General features: G+C 46.9%; 7 protein-coding genes across 7 annotated transcripts in view; 3 read left to right on the forward strand and 4 right to left on the reverse strand.

Annotated features, from left to right (window-relative positions):
• Positions 1–443: 443 nt before the first annotated feature.
• On the forward strand, positions 444–2,797 carry CNB03640 (oxidoreductase, putative). Its single transcript, XM_024656570.1, has 8 exons — positions 444–857; positions 926–1,549; positions 1,608–1,750; positions 1,803–2,267; positions 2,320–2,399; positions 2,453–2,536; positions 2,578–2,613; positions 2,680–2,797. The coding sequence occupies exons 1-6, from the start codon at positions 722–724 to the stop codon at positions 2,490–2,492; spliced, it is 1,488 nt and encodes a 495-aa protein (XP_024512278.1). The 5' UTR covers positions 444–721; the 3' UTR covers positions 2,493–2,536; positions 2,578–2,613; positions 2,680–2,797.
• On the reverse strand, positions 2,782–4,796 carry CNB03650 (UTP-hexose-1-phosphate uridylyltransferase, putative). Its single transcript, XM_569198.2, has 10 exons — positions 4,563–4,796; positions 4,439–4,500; positions 4,196–4,312; positions 3,871–4,143; positions 3,776–3,823; positions 3,703–3,719; positions 3,430–3,647; positions 3,264–3,375; positions 3,045–3,207; positions 2,782–2,992 (listed from the first exon to the last, which is right to left on the reverse strand). The coding sequence occupies exons 1-10, from the start codon at positions 4,621–4,623 to the stop codon at positions 2,909–2,911; spliced, it is 1,155 nt and encodes a 384-aa protein (XP_569198.1). The 5' UTR covers positions 4,624–4,796; the 3' UTR covers positions 2,782–2,908.
• A 201-nt stretch (positions 4,797–4,997) lies between these two features.
• Positions 4,998–7,919, reverse strand: CNB03660 (RHEB small monomeric GTPase, putative). Its single transcript, XM_569199.2, has 7 exons — positions 7,749–7,919; positions 7,440–7,505; positions 6,042–6,121; positions 5,846–5,988; positions 5,602–5,789; positions 5,455–5,543; positions 4,998–5,399 (listed from the first exon to the last, which is right to left on the reverse strand). Exons 3-7 carry the CDS (start codon positions 6,100–6,102, stop codon positions 5,311–5,313), a joined length of 570 nt encoding a protein of 189 aa, XP_569199.1. The 5' UTR covers positions 6,103–6,121; positions 7,440–7,505; positions 7,749–7,919; the 3' UTR covers positions 4,998–5,310.
• Positions 7,920–8,257: 338 nt separating this feature from the next.
• On the reverse strand, positions 8,258–10,483 carry CNB03670 (adaptor complex subunit medium chain 3, putative). Its single transcript, XM_024656571.1, has 10 exons — positions 10,229–10,483; positions 9,924–10,156; positions 9,752–9,864; positions 9,581–9,699; positions 9,393–9,515; positions 9,203–9,341; positions 8,994–9,138; positions 8,662–8,941; positions 8,422–8,607; positions 8,258–8,359 (listed from the first exon to the last, which is right to left on the reverse strand). The coding sequence occupies exons 1-9, from the start codon at positions 10,267–10,269 to the stop codon at positions 8,436–8,438; spliced, it is 1,365 nt and encodes a 454-aa protein (XP_024512279.1). The 5' UTR covers positions 10,270–10,483; the 3' UTR covers positions 8,258–8,359; positions 8,422–8,435.
• Positions 10,484–10,620: 137 nt separating this feature from the next.
• Positions 10,621–12,225, forward strand: CNB03680 (expressed protein). The gene is made up of 4 exons (XM_024656572.1): positions 10,621–10,913; positions 10,964–11,112; positions 11,164–11,631; positions 11,684–12,225. The coding sequence occupies exons 1-4, from the start codon at positions 10,680–10,682 to the stop codon at positions 12,198–12,200; spliced, it is 1,368 nt and encodes a 455-aa protein (XP_024512280.1). The 5' UTR covers positions 10,621–10,679; the 3' UTR covers positions 12,201–12,225.
• Positions 12,194–14,796, reverse strand: CNB03690 (hypothetical protein). Its single transcript, XM_024656573.1, has 5 exons — positions 14,642–14,796; positions 14,177–14,588; positions 13,947–14,128; positions 13,340–13,876; positions 12,194–13,285 (listed from the first exon to the last, which is right to left on the reverse strand). The coding sequence occupies exons 1-5, from the start codon at positions 14,759–14,761 to the stop codon at positions 12,296–12,298; spliced, it is 2,241 nt and encodes a 746-aa protein (XP_024512281.1). The 5' UTR covers positions 14,762–14,796; the 3' UTR covers positions 12,194–12,295.
• A 281-nt stretch (positions 14,797–15,077) lies between these two features.
• The window catches only part of CNB03700 (zeta DNA polymerase, putative), a 7,004-nt gene continuing 4,367 nt past the window's right edge, over positions 15,078–17,714 (forward strand). The window contains exons 1-4 of the mRNA XM_024656574.1: positions 15,078–15,903; positions 15,955–16,517; positions 16,572–17,287; positions 17,361–17,714. The exon at positions 17,361–17,714 is cut by the window's right edge and continues 947 nt beyond it. Of these exons, the coding sequence (XP_024512282.1) occupies positions 15,177–15,903; positions 15,955–16,517; positions 16,572–17,287; positions 17,361–17,714 (2,360 nt within the window). The 5' untranslated portion in view covers positions 15,078–15,176. The remainder of the gene's footprint in view (positions 15,904–15,954; positions 16,518–16,571; positions 17,288–17,360) is intronic.

The raw sequence follows: 17,714 nt of genomic DNA on the forward strand, positions 1-17,714 counted from the left end.
GAAGGAGGAGGTGGCGGCGCTGCTCAATGTTGTGGCGGGACACGTCGGTAGAAAGGCGTGGTACGATAACGGCAACAAGTGTGCTATGAGAGCCGAAGTACGTACACCGGTAGTTTAGCAGTATCACGTAATTACCATATATTGCTGTAAAAATGTTGTCTTAATGCCCGAGTCCATCATAACAATCCGCCATTTTACTAGCAGGCTAACAGTAACGAAGAAGCGACAGATGGAAGGGCTGAGCAGAGATGCAACGCGCCTTTTACGCTTCACTGCTGAACGCCGAAGCAAGAGTTATTGTCGGCTTTTTAGCGCCGAAATAAGGCCACGGGCGCCTTTTCGGTTTTATAATATTCAGGGTCCAAATCCATATCTGATAAACCGCTCGCCGCACACCAATTCGAAAAAGTCAAAAAGCCAACTCTTCTCCGTTTACGTCCGTCGCTCCCAAAATACTTCCTTCTCTTCTCACTTTCACAGCTTCCCCGTCCTCCTTACCACCTCCCCCAATATCCCCACTGCAGTCTAACCATTCTTTGCGAGTCTGTCACTATCTCATACACGGTTGCCTCCCACATCATACTACAGCTCCAGCATCGGCCGAAATCCACTTCTGCTGTAGAACTTTCAACACCTACACAAAGAAACCAACAGCTTCCTTGTTTCCATCACCCGCCAAACAAACGAACCGAAACTCAGTATTGCACCCTACTCCATTCAAATGTCCCAGTCTTCCATGCGAACCGTAGTTGTCCTGGGTACCTCATATGGAGGTTGCCATGCGTCCAAAATGCTGGCAGAAGAGCTCCCTCCCAATTGGAGGCTGATCGCCATTGACAGGAACTCACATTTCAACCGTACGTATAGTTTTGTGTCATTCGCACCAGAAACGTGGCTAATAATGGTGTTCCGGATTTGCCCGTAGACGTCTATGCCTTTCCTCGATTTACTGTTATGTCTCAGCATGCTCCAAAGGGCTTCATTCCTTACAAACGCATGCTTGAGCCTCAACCAAAGGCATCATCCGACCCCCTCACCCCCCCGCAGACCCCTCCCGCCGAGTCAGCTACTCTACCGGATGAGTTTGCTGCCCGCTCCCGACACCAATTCATCCAGGCCTGCGTTACCAAGCTCACTTCTCGAGAGGTAACATTCATTCGACCTACTCAACAAGCCAGCTCTAGCAATTCCACCGCCGAAAACATGACCTATGGCGAGTTTGATGGGGTTGAAGAGACTATCAAATTTGATTATCTCCTCTATGCTCTTGGCAGTACGCTTCCAGATCCTGTCAACGTATGGCAGCCGATTGATGAGGGTGCGGTCGACGAGGAAAGAAAGCCGGGAACGAAGAAGCGTGGATTGCGGTTCATGAAATTGCAAATGGAGAAGTTCAAGCAAGCCGATCGTATCTTGATCGTCGGCGGCGGTGCTCTTGGCATTGAATATGCAAGTGACTTGAAGGACTTGTATCCAGAGAAGAAAATTACTTTGTTGCATTCCCGGTCAAGGGTGATGCCTCTGTATCCTCTTGAGCTTCACATGATCAGTAAGTTCAAAGCATTAAAAGCACCATTTTTGAAATGAATTTGACGTTAATTTCGTAGTCATTGAGGCGCTTACAAAAATGGGTGTGGAGGTTGTCCTCGGTGAGCGAGTGGTGACTTGGCCTGATGAGCCAGAAACACTCGACGGTAAAACCAAATACGTCACCACGGACAAAGGTCGAACGTTCGAAGCCGACATAGTCGTACGTATGAATTTCTGCTGCTATAGTGTGCAATTATTCACGCAGTATCTAGCTGCCCTGTACTGGTCAGAAACCCCACGTTTCTCTTATGGCTGAAGTCAACCCAGCCCTCATTTCCCCCACCACTTCCCGTATCCGCGTACTGCCCACTCAGCAGGTTCATCCTGGGCCCATTCCTCCAGCTAAAGTTGAGTCCGCGGCCGATCAACTTGCACAGCTTTCTCTTGGTCCAGCTCCAATCACCCCACCGGTTTCCGATGTGGGCTCGTTTGAGACCTCCAGTGGTATTGGACATAACGAAGTTGTTCAAGGGGAGGATTATAGCCACATCTTTGCTATTGGAGATTGTGCCGAGACAAAGGCTATCCAAGCGGGCCACACCGCGTATTGGATGGGTGAGGTCGCCGTGAGGAATATTTTGAGGTTGATCGCGAAGGAAGAAGGCGGAGAGAAGAAGGATGAGCCTTTAGAGGATTATAAGCCCGGGCCTCCTGCGATCAAGATTACTCTCGGTATTGTGAGTACAAAAGGCCGGTTCTCAAATACCTCTGATGCTTATTTCTCCATAGAGCAATGCAGTTGTAGCTAACGGTAATGGCGTCACCACCAACAATGATGGTGTTGAGGATATGCATTCTCTGGTCATGTGGTACGTATAACATCTGTCATTTATATGTAATCATTGCTGATATACTTGTGCAGGCCAACTTGCAACGCTGAGGGAATGGATATCAACGAATAATTAATAATCCTTGGGTTGACCTCATTGAGTGTAACCCCTATAATGTGTGTTTCGGATACTTGGGCATTTTTGACTCGATGTGTAGATGGATATCGCTGTGTAGCAAATCACATAGGCTAAGGTACGGTGTTTACAGTATGAAAATTCCTTTTTATTACCTCAGGTAATCATTGTCTGTCTTCAATAGCGCGTCCTTCACAGAACTTGTGGCTGGCAGAAATCCTTCTCTGACGTCTGCTCATAATGAGTACGAGTACTGCAAAGAACATTAAGGCGATATAGGCTGATGCTCGAGTGACTGATGCATTTCATAATCATTGGACGCAAGCTGATATGGCAAACACAAACAAACAAAAAGCAAGGATAACATTCTAGTTCGAATGAAGCATAGTGTAAGTCATTGCCCGAACAGGAATCTAAACTGCTATTTTCTGATCCAAATAATGGGTCCCTGGCAAAGCTCTTAATCTTGATGCAGCTTGTTCAGGAGTTAAATCCCTCTATTAAAGATGGTTAGCAATGTACCGCTGTATAGGACATGACCCAATATACTTGTACTTCAGCCATCATTTCAAAGCCAACCAAAAACTTGCGTACGCTGGCGCTCCTTAAAAGAGGCGGATAGAAGTGGAAGTGGATGTGAGCCACATCGCCGTCAGGGTTTGAAGGTGGAAGAGGAGATTGATGCAGCCCCATGGAATAAGGGAATGGGCATCTATCAAGGATCAGATCAAGTGAACAATTCAAAGATCCAGCTGATAAATGACTTACGAGAAAAGATTGTCATACCTTACCAAAAGCCTCTGAAGTATACGAGCCAGTCCGATTATTTCATTATCGTTTAGCTGAATAAGGGAAGGAATGTGTCTCTTGTAAGGAAGCACTTTTTGCAATCCATTAGCCAATTCCATTATTCGCTGAATTCGGGGTATCTTACAAAGGGTTTCAAAAGGCCACACAGCCCAAAAAGGGACTACTGCGACCCATCCGCTCTCCACGTCAATCTCAACCACCCGTTCCTTTCGCCTCACTTCTTCTGCTGCGTAAGTGCATAGCAAACACGGACATCCGTCGCCCCGCACTGGAGTGTTACCCGAAGATACCAAAGTTGAGGCAGCCAGGTTGTTCAGCTCCGTTTGGGGTTCATCAGGTACACTGATAAAGCAATCAGGAATCCGCATTACCGTTGTAAACGTGCTTTGTCACCCACTAGGACAATGACCAAACCTTGTAGTGATAATGTCAGTCGACTCTATCGACGACTTAACAGGAGCTTAACTCACTTGTCCATGAGGGTGAGGTGCGCTGGCCCCCATCATAGCCCCCCGATTCTATTAAAGTAATAATTATCAACACTTTCAGCAGCGTAGAGGCCTACCTCAAATATTTGCACGTATCCTTGACCACTGCTTTCCTGTAGCATCCGTCCTTCCTCCACGTAGACGTTCTTCCACTCCCCGATCACCCTAACCACGTCGTCTACGTTCATCCTAGCAATTGTAAGATCATGCTTGGGGTGGAAGCAGATGACTTTACATCGTCCCCTGATCGGTTCAGATGCGAAAAGCGAATCTGATGAATTGACTTTGGAAGGTTGCTGAAGGGTTGGTAGAGGACCAGGAAGGAGAGCGGGGAAGTCGTTTTCGAAAGTCTGTCCGTTATGAGCAGGTATGACATGGTTATCGGGTAGGGTTTTTACTGACAAAAGTGTCTATATACTTTGGGTTCTTGTTGCCATTACTTCTTTCGTTACCCGGACAAAGATTACAAGTTGCCTCATATTCTGGAAGAGTGGTCAGGACCGGCTCCTCCGTCTGCCCCTGTGATATAATAACATCAGCATCCATCTTTTCAATATATCCCACATTGAGATTTTGGCTTGGACACATCTCATTCCTCACTGCGATAACTGTCTGATATTGAAGTACGACCCAGTCTGGACTTACCTTCCATGGGCGTTTGGTCCTATGAGGGGACACCAGTACATGCTTGCCTATCAGAGGATTATCTATTCATTTAAATGATCAGCGGCCAGTAACCGCCTCTGCTCATGAACATGTATGTACTCACATCGCCTATGGGGGTGTTCAGTCGGCTCGAAATACGGAACCTCTAAATGTGCAGCCGACATGTTTAAATGAATGGACCAATAAACCTCCCAGTCTCTCTCGGTTTGAAAGCAGACTTGACTTGCTAATGTTTTCTTTTTCTTCTCCTGTGTTTGGGCGATATGGAGGGGATTCCTGATGTGTACGCACAGGAAAACGGTGGACGCTCTATGATGATGGATCTGTCTCCTTTTTCGATGTTATTCTTTGATCTGCTCACGCATAACGAGGCACCGGCAATTTCGTGCCGGAAGAGGTGAGACTTCCAATGTGAGAAATCATGATGTCATGGCGAATCTAACCCACGTTGCACTGAAATAGTGCGCGTCGCCGCCGTTGACTTCTATCTTATTTACTTTGATCATTTATATAAACATTTCTGCTGATGGTAACGATGAACGTCAATGAATTCATTCAAACTGTTGGCCCCAATATACTAAAGCAAAGCACGGACTAAAAGGTATTCAGGAGCCAAAGACTATGAGAAAAAGGTGCGATTACTATAAAAGAGGATGATGATGTCACATACAAAGTTACGATGATGACGGTGAAGAAGGATAACGCATGGGGCACGAACAACAATACACGAGCATATAGGGATATGAATTTAAAGCATCGGAAATTAGAAGTCACGGCAAGTTTGAAGCAATGTCCACGTATAAATAAGCCCAGTTGTCGGTAAAGAGGGACGGAGCTCGAGTTGTCGGCAGTTACCAAGGCCACCAACTAGACTTCTTCTTCTCGGGCTGAGGATTGTACACCTTCTGCATTTCCTCGAGCAAAACTTCGAAAGCACCGGCTGTTTGCAAGCATCAGACACGACAACTTTATCTCTGTCCAGAGGATGTACTCACAGACATTGGCATTATCTTTGGCGCTAGATTCTATGAAACCGGCGCGGAGTTTCTTTGCCAAAGCCTCACCCTCTTCCTTCGTGACGGATCTATTCATATTTTTAGTTGGGATCTGAAGAGAAACAATTGACTGAGCAAGGCACTTACCTTTCATCTCTTAGATCAGTTTTCTGCCCGACAATGACAAGGGGCACACTTTCTAGCCCAGCATAATCCAAGATCTTGTCATAGATTGTGGGCACCATGTCGAAGGACTGTCTAGAAGCGATGGAATATACAAGCATGTATCCATGGACTCCAACAGCATATTTGCCAGGGAACAAAGAGTATTCTTCCTGCGTTCGGATTATATCAGCCATAAAGAATATTCTTCCACGACAAGAATACTCACGAGACCAGCAGAATCGACGATCTCGATGTCGTAATCGGCTCCCTTGTATTTTACAATCTTGTGAGAAGTATCCTCGATTGTAGGATAGTATGAAGCAGTGTAAGTCGGTGGGGCAACGTATTGTTGAGTCAAGGAAGTCTTGCCTGGTGAATTCATTTGATTAGCTTTCTCGGCCAGGCGCAAGGGCATCACCTACCAACGGAGGTCGAGCCCATGATAACGACCTTGCGCTTAAGAGGACCAGAAGTGGAGGACATGTTGTCGGATTCAAAGACGCTCTAAATCCGTGTGTCAGCGTTGCGAAAGTAGCCTAGGTCCATATGACAACTTACATAGGGAGGCAAGCATGTCCAGCGCGAATCAGGATATAATACATCCGCAGTTTCCCATGATTTTTGTCGAGTAGGGAGAAAACCGAGAGTGATGAGTAGGTGTAATAGAAACCGCAAGGAAGTATTGAATATGAGTGGTGAAGATGTTTGGCGTACGAGGGGGCGCAGGTTTACAAAGCGGTTTGAAGGGATGAGGTGGAGACATATGTGGCAGAAAGATGGGAACATTAATAGGTCAAGAAAAAGGCATGGTGCAAGAAAGGTGTCAGTGATCGATAATTGTTTGGTTCGATAAGGAAACTATATCGTAGTTCTCAAGATGTAGCAAAACAAGAAGCTAAGAGTAATCGCCAACGGAACAGCGTGCAATTGTATTATTGGGAACCGATACGGCGGTAGGTCTCAATGGTGATACCGCAGTGGAACAATGAAAGTAGTCACGACAAGAGAAGTAGCGTGGAAATCAATAACCCCTTGCACTCATGTTGCCACTGGATAGATGAGTTGTAGGAGATAATGACCGATCCAGTGGCAAAGGAATCCTTATTTTGCGCTCCCTCAAAACATATCCACCGCCACCATGTCAGCTTCAGGACTAAATGCCCCGGCTCCGTCAAATCGCAGATGATGATAATGCCCATAAATGATAATTTCGACAGCCGCGCGCGTTCGCATGAGGGCTGGCGCACTCATGCAAGGGGATGTCAAATTCCAAGCGCATCAAAGGAGATTATGAGACTTGTCTGTCGTGCTCAACCATGACACATGGCGATCCCTCGCCAGGTTCAGCAGGAAAGAAAGCATTCAGGCATTCCTACTCCAAACAGCATTCCCCTTTCCGTACATCACTCACGCGCATGGCCTGCATCGCGGGTATCATGCCACGGAGTTGGAATCAAAGCAGTTCGCAAGCAGGTGTATGTATACCGATATAACATTCTCACGGAAGAGATAAAGAAGCAGTTTGATCGGTTGGGGCGGAAATCACCGTCCGATCGATCGCCGCTTTGGAAGACCCACCGGCATCCAAAAATAAGGAAGTCATGGGAATGAACTCAGCCGTAATATGGCAAAAGCAACAAGAGGGGATCAACATGAGATGCGAAGAAAGAGACAAGCGAGCATCACCGCCTGACATCCGGTCGTGGAGTCATGAAGGCGAAGCTCCGCACTTGAGCGGAGTGCTGCTGGCTCGTTACATGGAACTGAAAGATAAGGAAGGGAGACACCAACAACGAACGGATTGAACTAATTTTACTTACACAGGATAGGATGGCTTCTTTGAAATGGAGGCTAACTTCGGCTTACTGATCAGAAGTGAAGATGGTCTGAAAATCCTTGCAGACGGTTGGCGGGAAAGTAATCGGATATTTGCAAACAAAAACCGAGCAACGGAAGTTGTGGAGGAATATATTTGGTGAGAGGTGGTAGTATTATATGTTACAACGGGAGGAGTTGTTAGAGGTGAGAGATTGAGATTGCGGGAATATACAAATTCGTTCGAAAGAGCGCAAGGAGAGCAAAGCGTCAGCGTGACGCGCGAAATCTTGTGAAGAATCAATCAAACAAACCAGGATCTGCGCACTATTCACTGCCGACAATACGGATGCGTTGTTGAGGATCACAAAAAGGTCTAATGGGGAACGTCCTATTGTGGTGGAATGACAAGTAGTTGGGAACCCACGATCGATTGAAATAGGATTCTGATACAATTGACATTTGTTTACGACGCCGAGGACTGACATGCACAGCGATACAGCTTGGCGAATGATGGGCTTTTTTTGCATTCAGGGTCCTGAACCCATCATTTTCGGGTTCAATTCAGCTCAAGTCTACACACTTTAATTTGCTTCCGTTTATCCTATTGACCGGCGCATCAAGGGTGACAACCCGTGATCCGAAAGCCGACTTCCCATCATCCGTTCCCGTTCCCCTGGTTCGCAGAGTAATGATTATCCGTCTAGATCAGTAAGCTCCACCTGTACAAGTCAATTGTTTATTTGTAGTATAACAGCAATTCTCAACACAGTCACAGCATGTATATGATGGTGATAATTGTTTGTTTCTCGAATCCAGAAGTTTTGAGATGACATACATACTACTACTACTGTTCTGTTCATTTGTTAAATAAGCCCAGAAACGTACGATGCTTCTTAATAAGACAATTTGAAGTCCAAAATGCCTACATTAACGTTCTTGTTTAGCATGGACTAGCGAGATATGGCAGTCCACATATACAGTCACCTTCGCGCACTCAACTACCATCGCACCTCTATTTTACCAGCCCTGCCAATCATTTTTACCCCCTTGAATGGCTTGTACATTACATCACCTTGCACCTTGAGCTGATTCACTCGGAGGTTTGAGTACGAATAATTCTGAATGGTAAAGCCGACATCAAAGGATGGGGATACGATAGGACGAGCTTCACTACAACGTTGGTCAGCAATACTTCCTCACATTAGCACATGAAAGCTGGATTACCTCGAGGTAAAGGTTCCAGTTAAAGTCGGCGACCGCTCCGTCGAGACTAAAGAAGCAAGGTGCCATTTGAGAATTTGCGTATGCGGATCAAACTCCCAATTTCCCCCTCCCACAAAACCTTCAGCAGCTTCCTCCTTCCCAATCTGGGTATGTAAAGGTCGCCTTTCACCAGAGGCATTGGCACTAACCGATGTTGCGCCTTTGCCAAGGAAGATAGACACATTTATATCCTCCAGAGGTCGAGTGTTAAGGCGAGATGATAGAGTAAGTGTGAAGCGTCCTTGATAACAACGGTCAATTTCAATCAACAGCACTTCAACCGCCTTGCTCACCGCCGTAATCCCCAATCGTCAATCCAGCTTTCAACTGTATAGGAACAGAAGTTCTCGCGTTGTTGATGACAGATTCATACTCTAGCAGTCTGAACTTGCCATCTGGAGGGATGAAGGAGAGAACACCATCCTTCATCCATCGAGAATACCTGTGATTTTTTATTAGCTCAGTTATGGGCTAAAAGTAAGCCCACGATGCAGAAATTGACATACCTAACACAAGGGTGGAATGAGCACTGATGCATGCGTTTTGGATCGGAGAAGTTAAGAAGGAGATCCGGATTACCGGATAAGCGAGAGTTACAGTTGATACGACCCCAGACAGAGGCCGTCAAAGTATTCCCTCTCCTGCATGCAGTCCATGAGTAAAAGTGGGCCTATCTCGAAGACATCACATACCTATCCACAATTGCATCCAGACATTCCTCAATATCAAAGTAAATTTCGTTATTATTATGTCGCACTCCCGGGCGTCGCCAAGGTATCGGTGCTGTAAACGGCGCCGTTGTAGTAGACTGAAGACTACAAGATAGAATGAACCAGCTCAGTATTTTGGCCCGTCCCAATACAACCTGGAGAATACTTACCCAGAAACACCGGCTGCACCGAATATCTTCCGGACCAAGCTTGGAGGAAGAACGATTTCCTTCAACATCTCCGTCTCTGTCGTCATGGGATGTCCCTCATCAAGAGTCTCTTCAATTAGCTATGAGAAGGCTATTAATGCAATCACTGAGTTGTATCCAAACGACACTCGCCATATAAACAATGTCAAAGTTATCTTTGATTGTCGTTTCCGTCACATCACCCAAGTAATTTCGAAGAATGTCTAAAAGAGACTCTAAGAATGAGAATGCGAAGAGCGGATTCACTATCGCCATTGATGATGTTGGTCAGCGTACCAACCATTACGATAAGTCCATGTCTTACCTTCTTGTCCTATTGGCACCAAAAAGTACAGCCCATTTCGTTCTGAATGGCACAGTCCTCCTCCCAACATGCCTGTCCTTCCATTGTCAAGTGTGTTCACCCATAAAACGGGATCCATCCCTCTACCAGGGCCATTAACCAATGCCCTCTTCCGAGCTGCATTGAACGTATCTATATGTGCTGTGGCATACGATGGGAGATATGAGGCGAAGTTTGAACAGATGATGGGCTTGCTATGGAGTTCCATGTCATAGTTAGATAAGACTTGTATAGGTAAAATGGAGGATATCACAAGATGGACATACCCGTTTGTGTCTAGGATGATGATTCCATCTATCTTTGACATTTTGTACAGTCGCCCTAGTAGGAAAACAAGGTAGTAAGTGCGATCACTCTTACTAGTTTGCCTTGTCGGAATCTCATTCAACTGGAAGAGATCTGTCTGCCGAGGGTCCTAGCTTCTAGCTTGTGTCAGTATGATAAATATATCTATATATATGACGTCGAGCAAGTGAAAAGTGAGCTACGATAGCAGTAGTAGTAGTTGTTAACTGATCGTTAAGTGGTAGTAGTACTGGTGTCTGCGGCGTCGGTGAATGATGCCGCTGTTATCCTGCGTTCCTGCGGTCCTGCGTCACGACTTTTCTGGGATTTGTCCTCGATAAATATTTTGCTTTTTTTCGTAGAACTCCGTCCGCATGGGTTTGGGCCACGAACGATTGAACAGGACAAACTCGCTTTCAAAATAGAAGATACATGGCAATCGATAGGCAACGACCAGTCCTAATTATCACCATGGTTCGCACCTATAATTTTCTCGCCCCTTCTCTCTACCCCAATACTCTAGTGGATATTTCCTTTCCTGAGCCCACTATCGGTGTTGTGAACGTCTCCCCGGCGGATCCTGTTGTCCATAATTTACCGGTCAAGTATGGCGAGTACAGCGCACTTGGTGGAGTGAGAAAAATGGTGAATGTGGGGAATAACAAGGTGAGTCTTGCCCTCTTTGTTCTCAGATTATCTGACATTTGATCTCGAAGGTCGTGGTTGCCGACGACAAGTTCCAAATCTCTACGCTCGAACTCTCTTCCATTGGTACTGAAGCTCCTCCGCCGCCTATAATAACCTCTCAGGAAAGCGTTAAAGCTCGCGCCAATGATGTCTGGGCTGGTTTGGTTCCTGTTGAAAAGTATGGCCTGTCTAAACCTCCTGATAGTATTAATGTTGACGATTTTAATAGCGGGACGGTTTCTGCCCTTACGTCTGGGTTGCTTACGTTCCATCCAACTTCAGGAAGTAGCTCTTCTTCGCGGTCCGTCCCATCGCCCCTTGCATGTCTTGCTTCGACCCATCTCGCACCTAATAAATTCGCCATGGGGGGTAAAGAGGTTGACGTTTCCATCTGGGATGTCGAAAGAACTTTCGCGTCTTCTTCTGACTCACCAATGGTCGACGCTGGCAAACGTAAGAAAAATGCTCTTGAACCAGGACAGCTTTGGCAAGCGAAGAACATGCCTAATAACTATTTAAAACTTCGCCCACCGGTTTACCATCTCGCGTTGAGCTGGCTGAATAGCCCTGACGCCTTAGTCAGCGGAACGAAGATGGGAACAGTGAGAAGGTTTGATACAAGGCAAAGAAAACCCGTCGCAGATTGGAAAGTTGCCAGAGAAGGTGGGGTCTCATGTTTGATGCCCGGAGAGGAAAAGTAAGTCGCCATCATTAATGATTGAAGCGAAACAGAGCTAAAGGCCCTCCAGTGAGCTCTTCTTTTCTGATCGTTCGAATTACTTGGGGGCTCTTGACCTTCGTACAGGGAAGGTATTATACAGCTACTCGTCGCTCACAGCTACTCCGCATCATCTACTTCCTATTTCTTCGGAAAACTCTTCTCCCCTCCTCCCGAGTACTAAGCGAATAGGCTTTGCCTCTGTTTCTTCTGATGCTTCCATTCGATTGCACACTTGTACCACACCGCCTCCTGAAGATCAAAAAGGAAACTGGGGAAGTGAAGGGAAGAAAGGGGATATTGTTGGAATGGTGGGAGGTATTGGGCTTGGTGGAGCAATCTTCCGAGGATACGATGAACGAGAGCTCGAGGTGCGCAAAGAAGCGAAGGAAGATGATGTCGGCGAAGATGAGAGCGATGATGAGGAAGAGATGTGGGAGGGGATGAACGAAGTGGAAGACGCCGGGGAGGGTTCTGATTCTGACGAGGATGATAACGATAGTGAAGAAGAAGCGCCGAAGAAAAAGAGCAAGCGGTCGAGGCTATAGATCATGATGCATTTGTATACAGAGCCATAATAGTCATACTTATTTATGACACATATATCTTATATATGTACACTGTAATTCAAATTTGCAACTCTTCATTGAGGTCCGTCAGGATTGAACCCGACCCCATTCCCGTCATTTATTCCAGGCTGCCCTCTTCCACGACCTCTAAAACTTCCCCTTCCAGCGAAACCGACTCTGAAGAACGGCATTGCTCGAACAGCGCGCGAAGACACATGGTGTTGCGGCATCGGCAGCTGACTACCATAATCTGCGGAATTTGTATCATGCTGGATACTAGCTGGTTGATTACTAGCTGCTTGATCAGATGAGGCACTGGTCTCGCCTTGATTTGCTCGAGCTGAAAGCTCATTAGCGGTAGATGGGTCGATTTGGCCTTGGACAGGAGCAGGCATTTGACTGTGTCCTCCCCTCACACCTCGGAACATGTGTCTTCCGGGATACCCTATTCTGAATGGAGGAGGATGGTTGCCATTTGTAACAGGCGGATTTTGTTCGTATGGAGCTATATCCGGAGATCCCCTTTGGTGTTGAGAGTTTGAGACAGTGTCCACGGTCCTATGGATAGGTGATTGGGCGGCAGATTCATCACCTACTTTTCTCTTGGGCTCATTGTTGCCCAGCAGTAGAGCGCCGGTGTGCCAGCCTGCGGCCGTTATAGAGAATACAAAGCCTGGGTCTTCCTTTCCAGCTTCCTCTTCCTCAAACTTGACCAATTTCGGAACGGTTCCGTCTCCTCGTCTGCCTTCGGCACCCAATCCCAATTGGCCATTCCCTCCCTGACCCCAAGTAAGCATCTCACCCCGATTGGTCAGAGCAGCATAATGATAGTCGCCCAAAGCAACTTGAATAATACCCTTATTCTGTAAGTCTGGAAGAAAGTCAGGTCTATGTAGCAAAACTGTCGGTTCGGAAGTGAATGAAGGGGGTGGAACTGTATCGGCAGGGACTCTAGTGTGGTAGACTGCAGACGACTGCTTTTGCTGGGTTGCAGTTGCGTAGGATGTGATGGACTCAAACTGGGCGGTTATATGAGTGATTGCGGGAGATGAGAAATATGGAACCTTGTAAATATCAAGTTAGTCAAAAGTGTAACGTCTTGTAATGAACTAACACACAAAGTACCAAACCGGAGGAACACCGTCCTTCACCGGGGTAAACCACACCTCGCCGTTTTTCTTAAGAGCAAGGATAAATTCAAGCCCGCTGGCGATCTTGACTATTTTTTGACCTTCTTCGAGAATCTCAGCAGTATGTGTCGTATCATATTCTTTCCACTCAGCGTCTAGCCCCCCAAGGACCTCTTTCGCATCGCTGTTGAAATCTTCTGCAGGCAGTGTAACATACTCAGGTCTCACAGGAACAGCTGGCAATTCATATAGGACATTACCGGTTACCGTGCCCCATCGCAGACCCCTTGCGCCGTTGTCAGCATCGTCTTCCACCCCATGCGGGTTTAGGACATTAAGCTCAGCATCAGGAGTCAACGACTGTTTGTAGGGGTCCGAAAATGGAAACCATATATAGATTGTGCCTCCCGACGTGAGAGCAGCGGAATGTGTCCAGCCTGTTGACAACTGGACGACATGGGGAGGATGTCGATTTGAGCCATAATGCGCAGGTGAAGTGAGTTCTGTCGCAGTGTGGTGATAAGCCTGTGGCAGATAAGTTACAGAGTAAGTTGAGCGCCATGCTCCATGGATAAATGAAATTTGAAAATCTTACTAGTCCCCAAGCCGTCAGTTCCCAGACAAGGTTATCCGAATCCAATATCAACAAATGGGACCTGCCAGGACTTATGGACTCCGCTTTGCAAGGCAAAGGGATTCTGGTAGGTTCTGGAACAATGCAGTACTTGTTTTCCCAGCTTTTTTCTCTGAAAGACATCGTCCTTCCGTCCAGTTGACCTGACCACAACGTCCGTTAAATTCGACCCCTCACAACGTTGTACTCACCCCAAACCCATACAGAGCCATCACTGCACCTTGCGGTGAAACTCCATCCTCCAGCGTGTAATTCTACGACCCCAGCGCCTCCTAGCTCGCTGGGTGCGTCACCAACGATCCCGTGTGTTAACCCAACCAGACTATCTTTCAGACTTTCAGTCCATGTTTTCCCTCCAGATTCTCTTTCATTGAGCCGTATTTCTGCAGGACAGTCAACAAAGCTTCCAAACTTTCTTGCTCCTTTGTTATTCTCGGCACCGCCCAAGCGAGAGTTATTGCTTGAGCCCCATACAAACGCGCGTGGCTGCAAGAGGCCAAAATATACCCGCCGCCACCAATCCGACGAAGGAAAAGGTGGATGAGAAGAAGGAGAAAAAGAAAAATCAGAAGTTGTCTTGTGACGCCAATAGGAGGGGTCGAGCTGTCAGGAGTAAGAGTGCGCACGCTAAAACCATGGCTGGGAAGAAGACGAACTGTGAGAGTATGAAGCTGATGATTGACTTGTGAGAGGCGTAAGACGTCTTTAAGAGGTAGTAAGGGCAAGAGCTGTTCCAGGATAACCTCTGAAGGAAGATCAGTCAGAGTGGGAGGCATAATTGGTTTGTATAGTTCAGAATTGCTGGATGATCGTTCTACGTTGCAGTGGAGATGAGCTGAGACATAAACTCGCGGGATTTCTGCCCACCACAACGAACGACGAGATGCGATGGGAGAACACATTTACGTCATCCGATCAGCGAGTGGCGTATCATGTATTACATAACCTAAAAATAACGTCAGATCAGTCTATAATATGCTGACGCGCGCGAACATTACGAGTAACTCGTACTTGTATTTTCGCGATCCTGCAGTCCGCGTGTCACCTACAACAAATTCTTTTGCTGCTTTTAATGTTCAGCCCTTCCTGTCGTTCCTCATATCACAAAAATGCTGATAATTTACCACCGCTAGCAATGTCATAGACTGGCTCTCATCACTCTCAGCGAGCCTCAAATCACCATCGTCTACCATGGAAGACACCGCGGTCGTCAATCAAGGACCGTCGTCCTCTTTGCCCGTCGGATCGAGCCAATCTTTGAGTCTCAGCAGTCCCCGTCTACGTGTCAAAATTACCCATATCGTCTCGGATCAGGCGGCACCCATTCCTACTCTTCGTCAGCACTATGCTCCGTCTCGACTCGCAACCGCCATACCGTTGGGTAATCTACCACACAGCGTACCTGTTATCCGGATATTTGGGACCACGTCCTCTTCGCAGAAAATTTGTGCCAACATACACTTGTGCTACCCATACTTTTTTGTACCCTATCCCATGGACTCTCAAGATCCGTTGCGGCCAGAGAGGGTGGTCAAACTTTGTCAAAGATTCGCCGTCTCTCTCAACCATGCGATTTGTCTCGCACTTCGGCAAAATCCGACATCTGCAGCCAACAACACTAACTACGGCGGTGGTGTGGACCCAAAGCATTTGCATGTCGTCTCTGTGATCCTTGTAAAGGGAACACCATTCTATGGATATCATCTTGGATTTGACTACTTTCTCAAAATCAATCTGGCAAATCCGGCAAGACTGCATATAGCACTCGAGCAACTACGAAAGCCGAATGTGCTAGGAAGAGAATGGCAACCGCACGAAGCACATCTCAATCACGTTCTACAGTTTATGTGTGACTTTGACCTGTATGGTTGCGGATGGTTGGAGCTGGGAGGAGGTACCTTCAGGGAACCCGTGCCAGGTGAGAAGGCTATTATCACACAAGAGTCCCATTAAGCTTACATGTAAACAGAAGCAGATCCGTTTGACTCCCTGTCAGAGACAGTTACCGATGGTACTCTTGGCTTACTTAACTGTCGCACGATACCCACTTCCATGTTATACCCCCCAGGCCTCTCTCCTGCGAAGGATTCATTTACTTCCCTTGAAATTGACATTCTTCCTCACCAGATCCTAAATCGACAGCGACTTATGCCCCGTCTACTGCATCATGATTTCATTGAGCTGTTACATAAGCCTTTGGATCCCAACGAAAAGCTTGTGCCTGCGGTTGCAGAATTGTGGGAAGATGAAAGGCGAAGGAGAGCGGCTAAAGGATTAGGCACTGGAACAAATGATATGATGCCAGGTAGCGGCGGGATGGATGGAAGATCAATGGAGGAACTTGGGTATAGAGGCAATCAAGTGGATGGGAAGAAGAACAAGGGAGGTGATTGGAAGATCTCAGACGAGCTTTGGGCAATACTGGAAGAGCGTATGGGCGCTGAGAGGAAGAGAAAAGGGAAGCTGACATTCCAGAAATACTCTCGCGATGTTTCAGCTGGCAGGGAAGGGGAAAAATTGCAATGGGATAAGGTACTGTTTATTTTTCCTCACATCATTGAGATATGTCTCATGATGAATTCCCAGTGGATCATGACCACCTTTGATGCTTTATCAGCTCATTGGCCCAAGCAAGCTAAGAAGGTCACCAAGACTACCCAAATGTCCAGGAAGTCTCACATGACTCTGCCAGCCGACACTTCATCTATATACTACGGTTCTTCTCAGGATAAGAATGCCCTGTTCGGCGAGTCAACATCTGTTACTTTGGAGGAACCGGGAATGGATTCAAGGTTGGAGAAAGAAGACGAAGAGATAAATCCCTTTGAGGCGTTCGCCATGACTCAGGCTTCTCAACATCCGCAACCAGTACCAGAGCTTTCCCAACATGTTCAAGCAGTCCCATTTAAAGAAGTTGAGGATTCTGACCAATATTATGTCGGCGAGGACGAGGGTGATATAGACGAGTACAAACAAGCTGAGGGGGCTCGAGTGCATGCCCAAGAGACCGACAAGATACGCGCCACACAAATGGCGTCTGAGATGGAAGGTCATTATGACGAGTACGATGACAAAGAGCTTGAAGAGTTGTTCAGACAGACAGTGGCAGCTGGCTTGGGAATCCAGAGCGTGCCCACTACACCACACAAACCTAAAGATCAAGACCAGGAAGGGAATAGTCGGTGGTCTGGGTGGACTCCGACAAGCAAAGGATCTAGCAAATCAAGCGTGGGCACTTTCGAGTCACGTAAACGTAAAAGAAATCAGCGATTATTAGAGGACGCTGGATTGGGAGATCTCAGGTAAGCCCAGGCATCTTGCCATGTGTCATATAGCTACACGCTCTCAAAAGACTTGCTGATTGATCAGTACTAGTACAATCATTGATCGCTCTTCACTTTCTCTGTCGCCTCTCAAAAACCCATACGATGAAAGAGGTCATGGCGTTTCTACGCCTGAAAACGCGAACACACCTTCCAGAGAGATGGCAACTCCTAGCTCCCTCATGCGTAATGCATTCGCCAAAAGCCGCCAACAATCGCCGAACCTGTCTCCCGCGAAGAGAAGCGAGTCATCCCGAAGTAAACATCTTCGTTCTGATACTGTTATTCTGCCCTTGGAGAGAAAGAACCCTGGAGCTATTACATCCTCTCCATCGCTCTCTCCCAGAGATAAAGTTATCGATGGTGACCATGGAAACTTACAAAGAAAATTAGCTGAGGCGAAGAA

Source organism: Cryptococcus neoformans (assembly GCF_000091045.1).
Source record: "Cryptococcus neoformans var. neoformans JEC21 chromosome 2 sequence".
Lineage (NCBI taxonomy): Eukaryota > Fungi > Basidiomycota > Tremellomycetes > Tremellales > Cryptococcaceae > Cryptococcus > Cryptococcus deneoformans.

Bases quoted from the DNA above. Each gene is read 5' to 3' on its own strand.
- CNB03660 (XM_569199.2), bottom strand. From the start codon at position 6,102: ATGTCCTCCACTTCTGGTCCTCTTAAGCGCAAGGTCGTTATCATGGGC. The intron at 5,790-5,845 runs GTGAGTATTCTT...ATCCGAACGCAG, and splicing joins TCGTCGATTCTGCTGGTCTC to GAAGAATACTCTTTGTTCCC. The intron at 5,400-5,454 runs GTGAGTACATCC...GCTTGCAAACAG, and splicing joins CAAAGATAATGCCAATGTCT to CCGGTGCTTTCGAAGTTTTG.
- CNB03680 (XM_024656572.1), top strand. From the start codon at position 10,680: ATGGCAATCGATAGGCAACGACCAGTCCTAATTATCACCATGGTTCGC. The intron at 10,914-10,963 runs GTGAGTCTTGCC...TTGATCTCGAAG, and splicing joins TGAATGTGGGGAATAACAAG to GTCGTGGTTGCCGACGACAA. The intron at 11,632-11,683 runs GTAAGTCGCCAT...AAGGCCCTCCAG, and splicing joins TTGATGCCCGGAGAGGAAAA to TGAGCTCTTCTTTTCTGATC.
- CNB03650 (XM_569198.2), bottom strand. From the start codon at position 4,623: ATGTCGGCTGCACATTTAGAGGTTCCGTATTTCGAGCCGACTGAACAC. The intron at 4,144-4,195 runs GTCAGTAAAAAC...CATAACGGACAG, and splicing joins CAAAGTATATAGACACTTTT to ACTTTCGAAAACGACTTCCC. The intron at 2,993-3,044 runs GTATATTGGGTC...CATCTTTAATAG, and splicing joins AAATGATGGCTGAAGTACAA to AGGGATTTAACTCCTGAACA.
- CNB03670 (XM_024656571.1), bottom strand. From the start codon at position 10,269: ATGTCAAAGATAGATGGAATCATCATCCTAGACACAAACGG. The intron at 9,342-9,392 runs GTATGTGATGTC...GACTGCATGCAG, and splicing joins CTGGATGCAATTGTGGATAG to GAGAGGGAATACTTTGACGG. The intron at 9,139-9,202 runs GTCAATTTCTGC...AATCACAGGTAT, and splicing joins TCCACCCTTGTGTTAGGTAT to TCTCGATGGATGAAGGATGG.
- CNB03690 (XM_024656573.1), bottom strand. From the start codon at position 14,761: ATGCCTCCCACTCTGACTGATCTTCCTTCAGAGGTTATCCTGGAACAG. The intron at 14,129-14,176 runs GTGAGTACAACG...CGTTGTGGTCAG, and splicing joins TGGCTCTGTATGGGTTTGGG to GTCAACTGGACGGAAGGACG. The intron at 13,877-13,946 runs GTAAGATTTTCA...TATCTGCCACAG, and splicing joins AACTGACGGCTTGGGGACTA to GCTTATCACCACACTGCGAC.
- CNB03640 (XM_024656570.1), top strand. From the start codon at position 722: ATGTCCCAGTCTTCCATGCGAACCGTAGTTGTCCTGGGTACCTCATAT. The intron at 1,550-1,607 runs GTAAGTTCAAAG...TTAATTTCGTAG, and splicing joins TCTTGAGCTTCACATGATCA to TCATTGAGGCGCTTACAAAA. The intron at 2,400-2,452 runs GTACGTATAACA...ATACTTGTGCAG, and splicing joins ATGCATTCTCTGGTCATGTG to GCCAACTTGCAACGCTGAGG.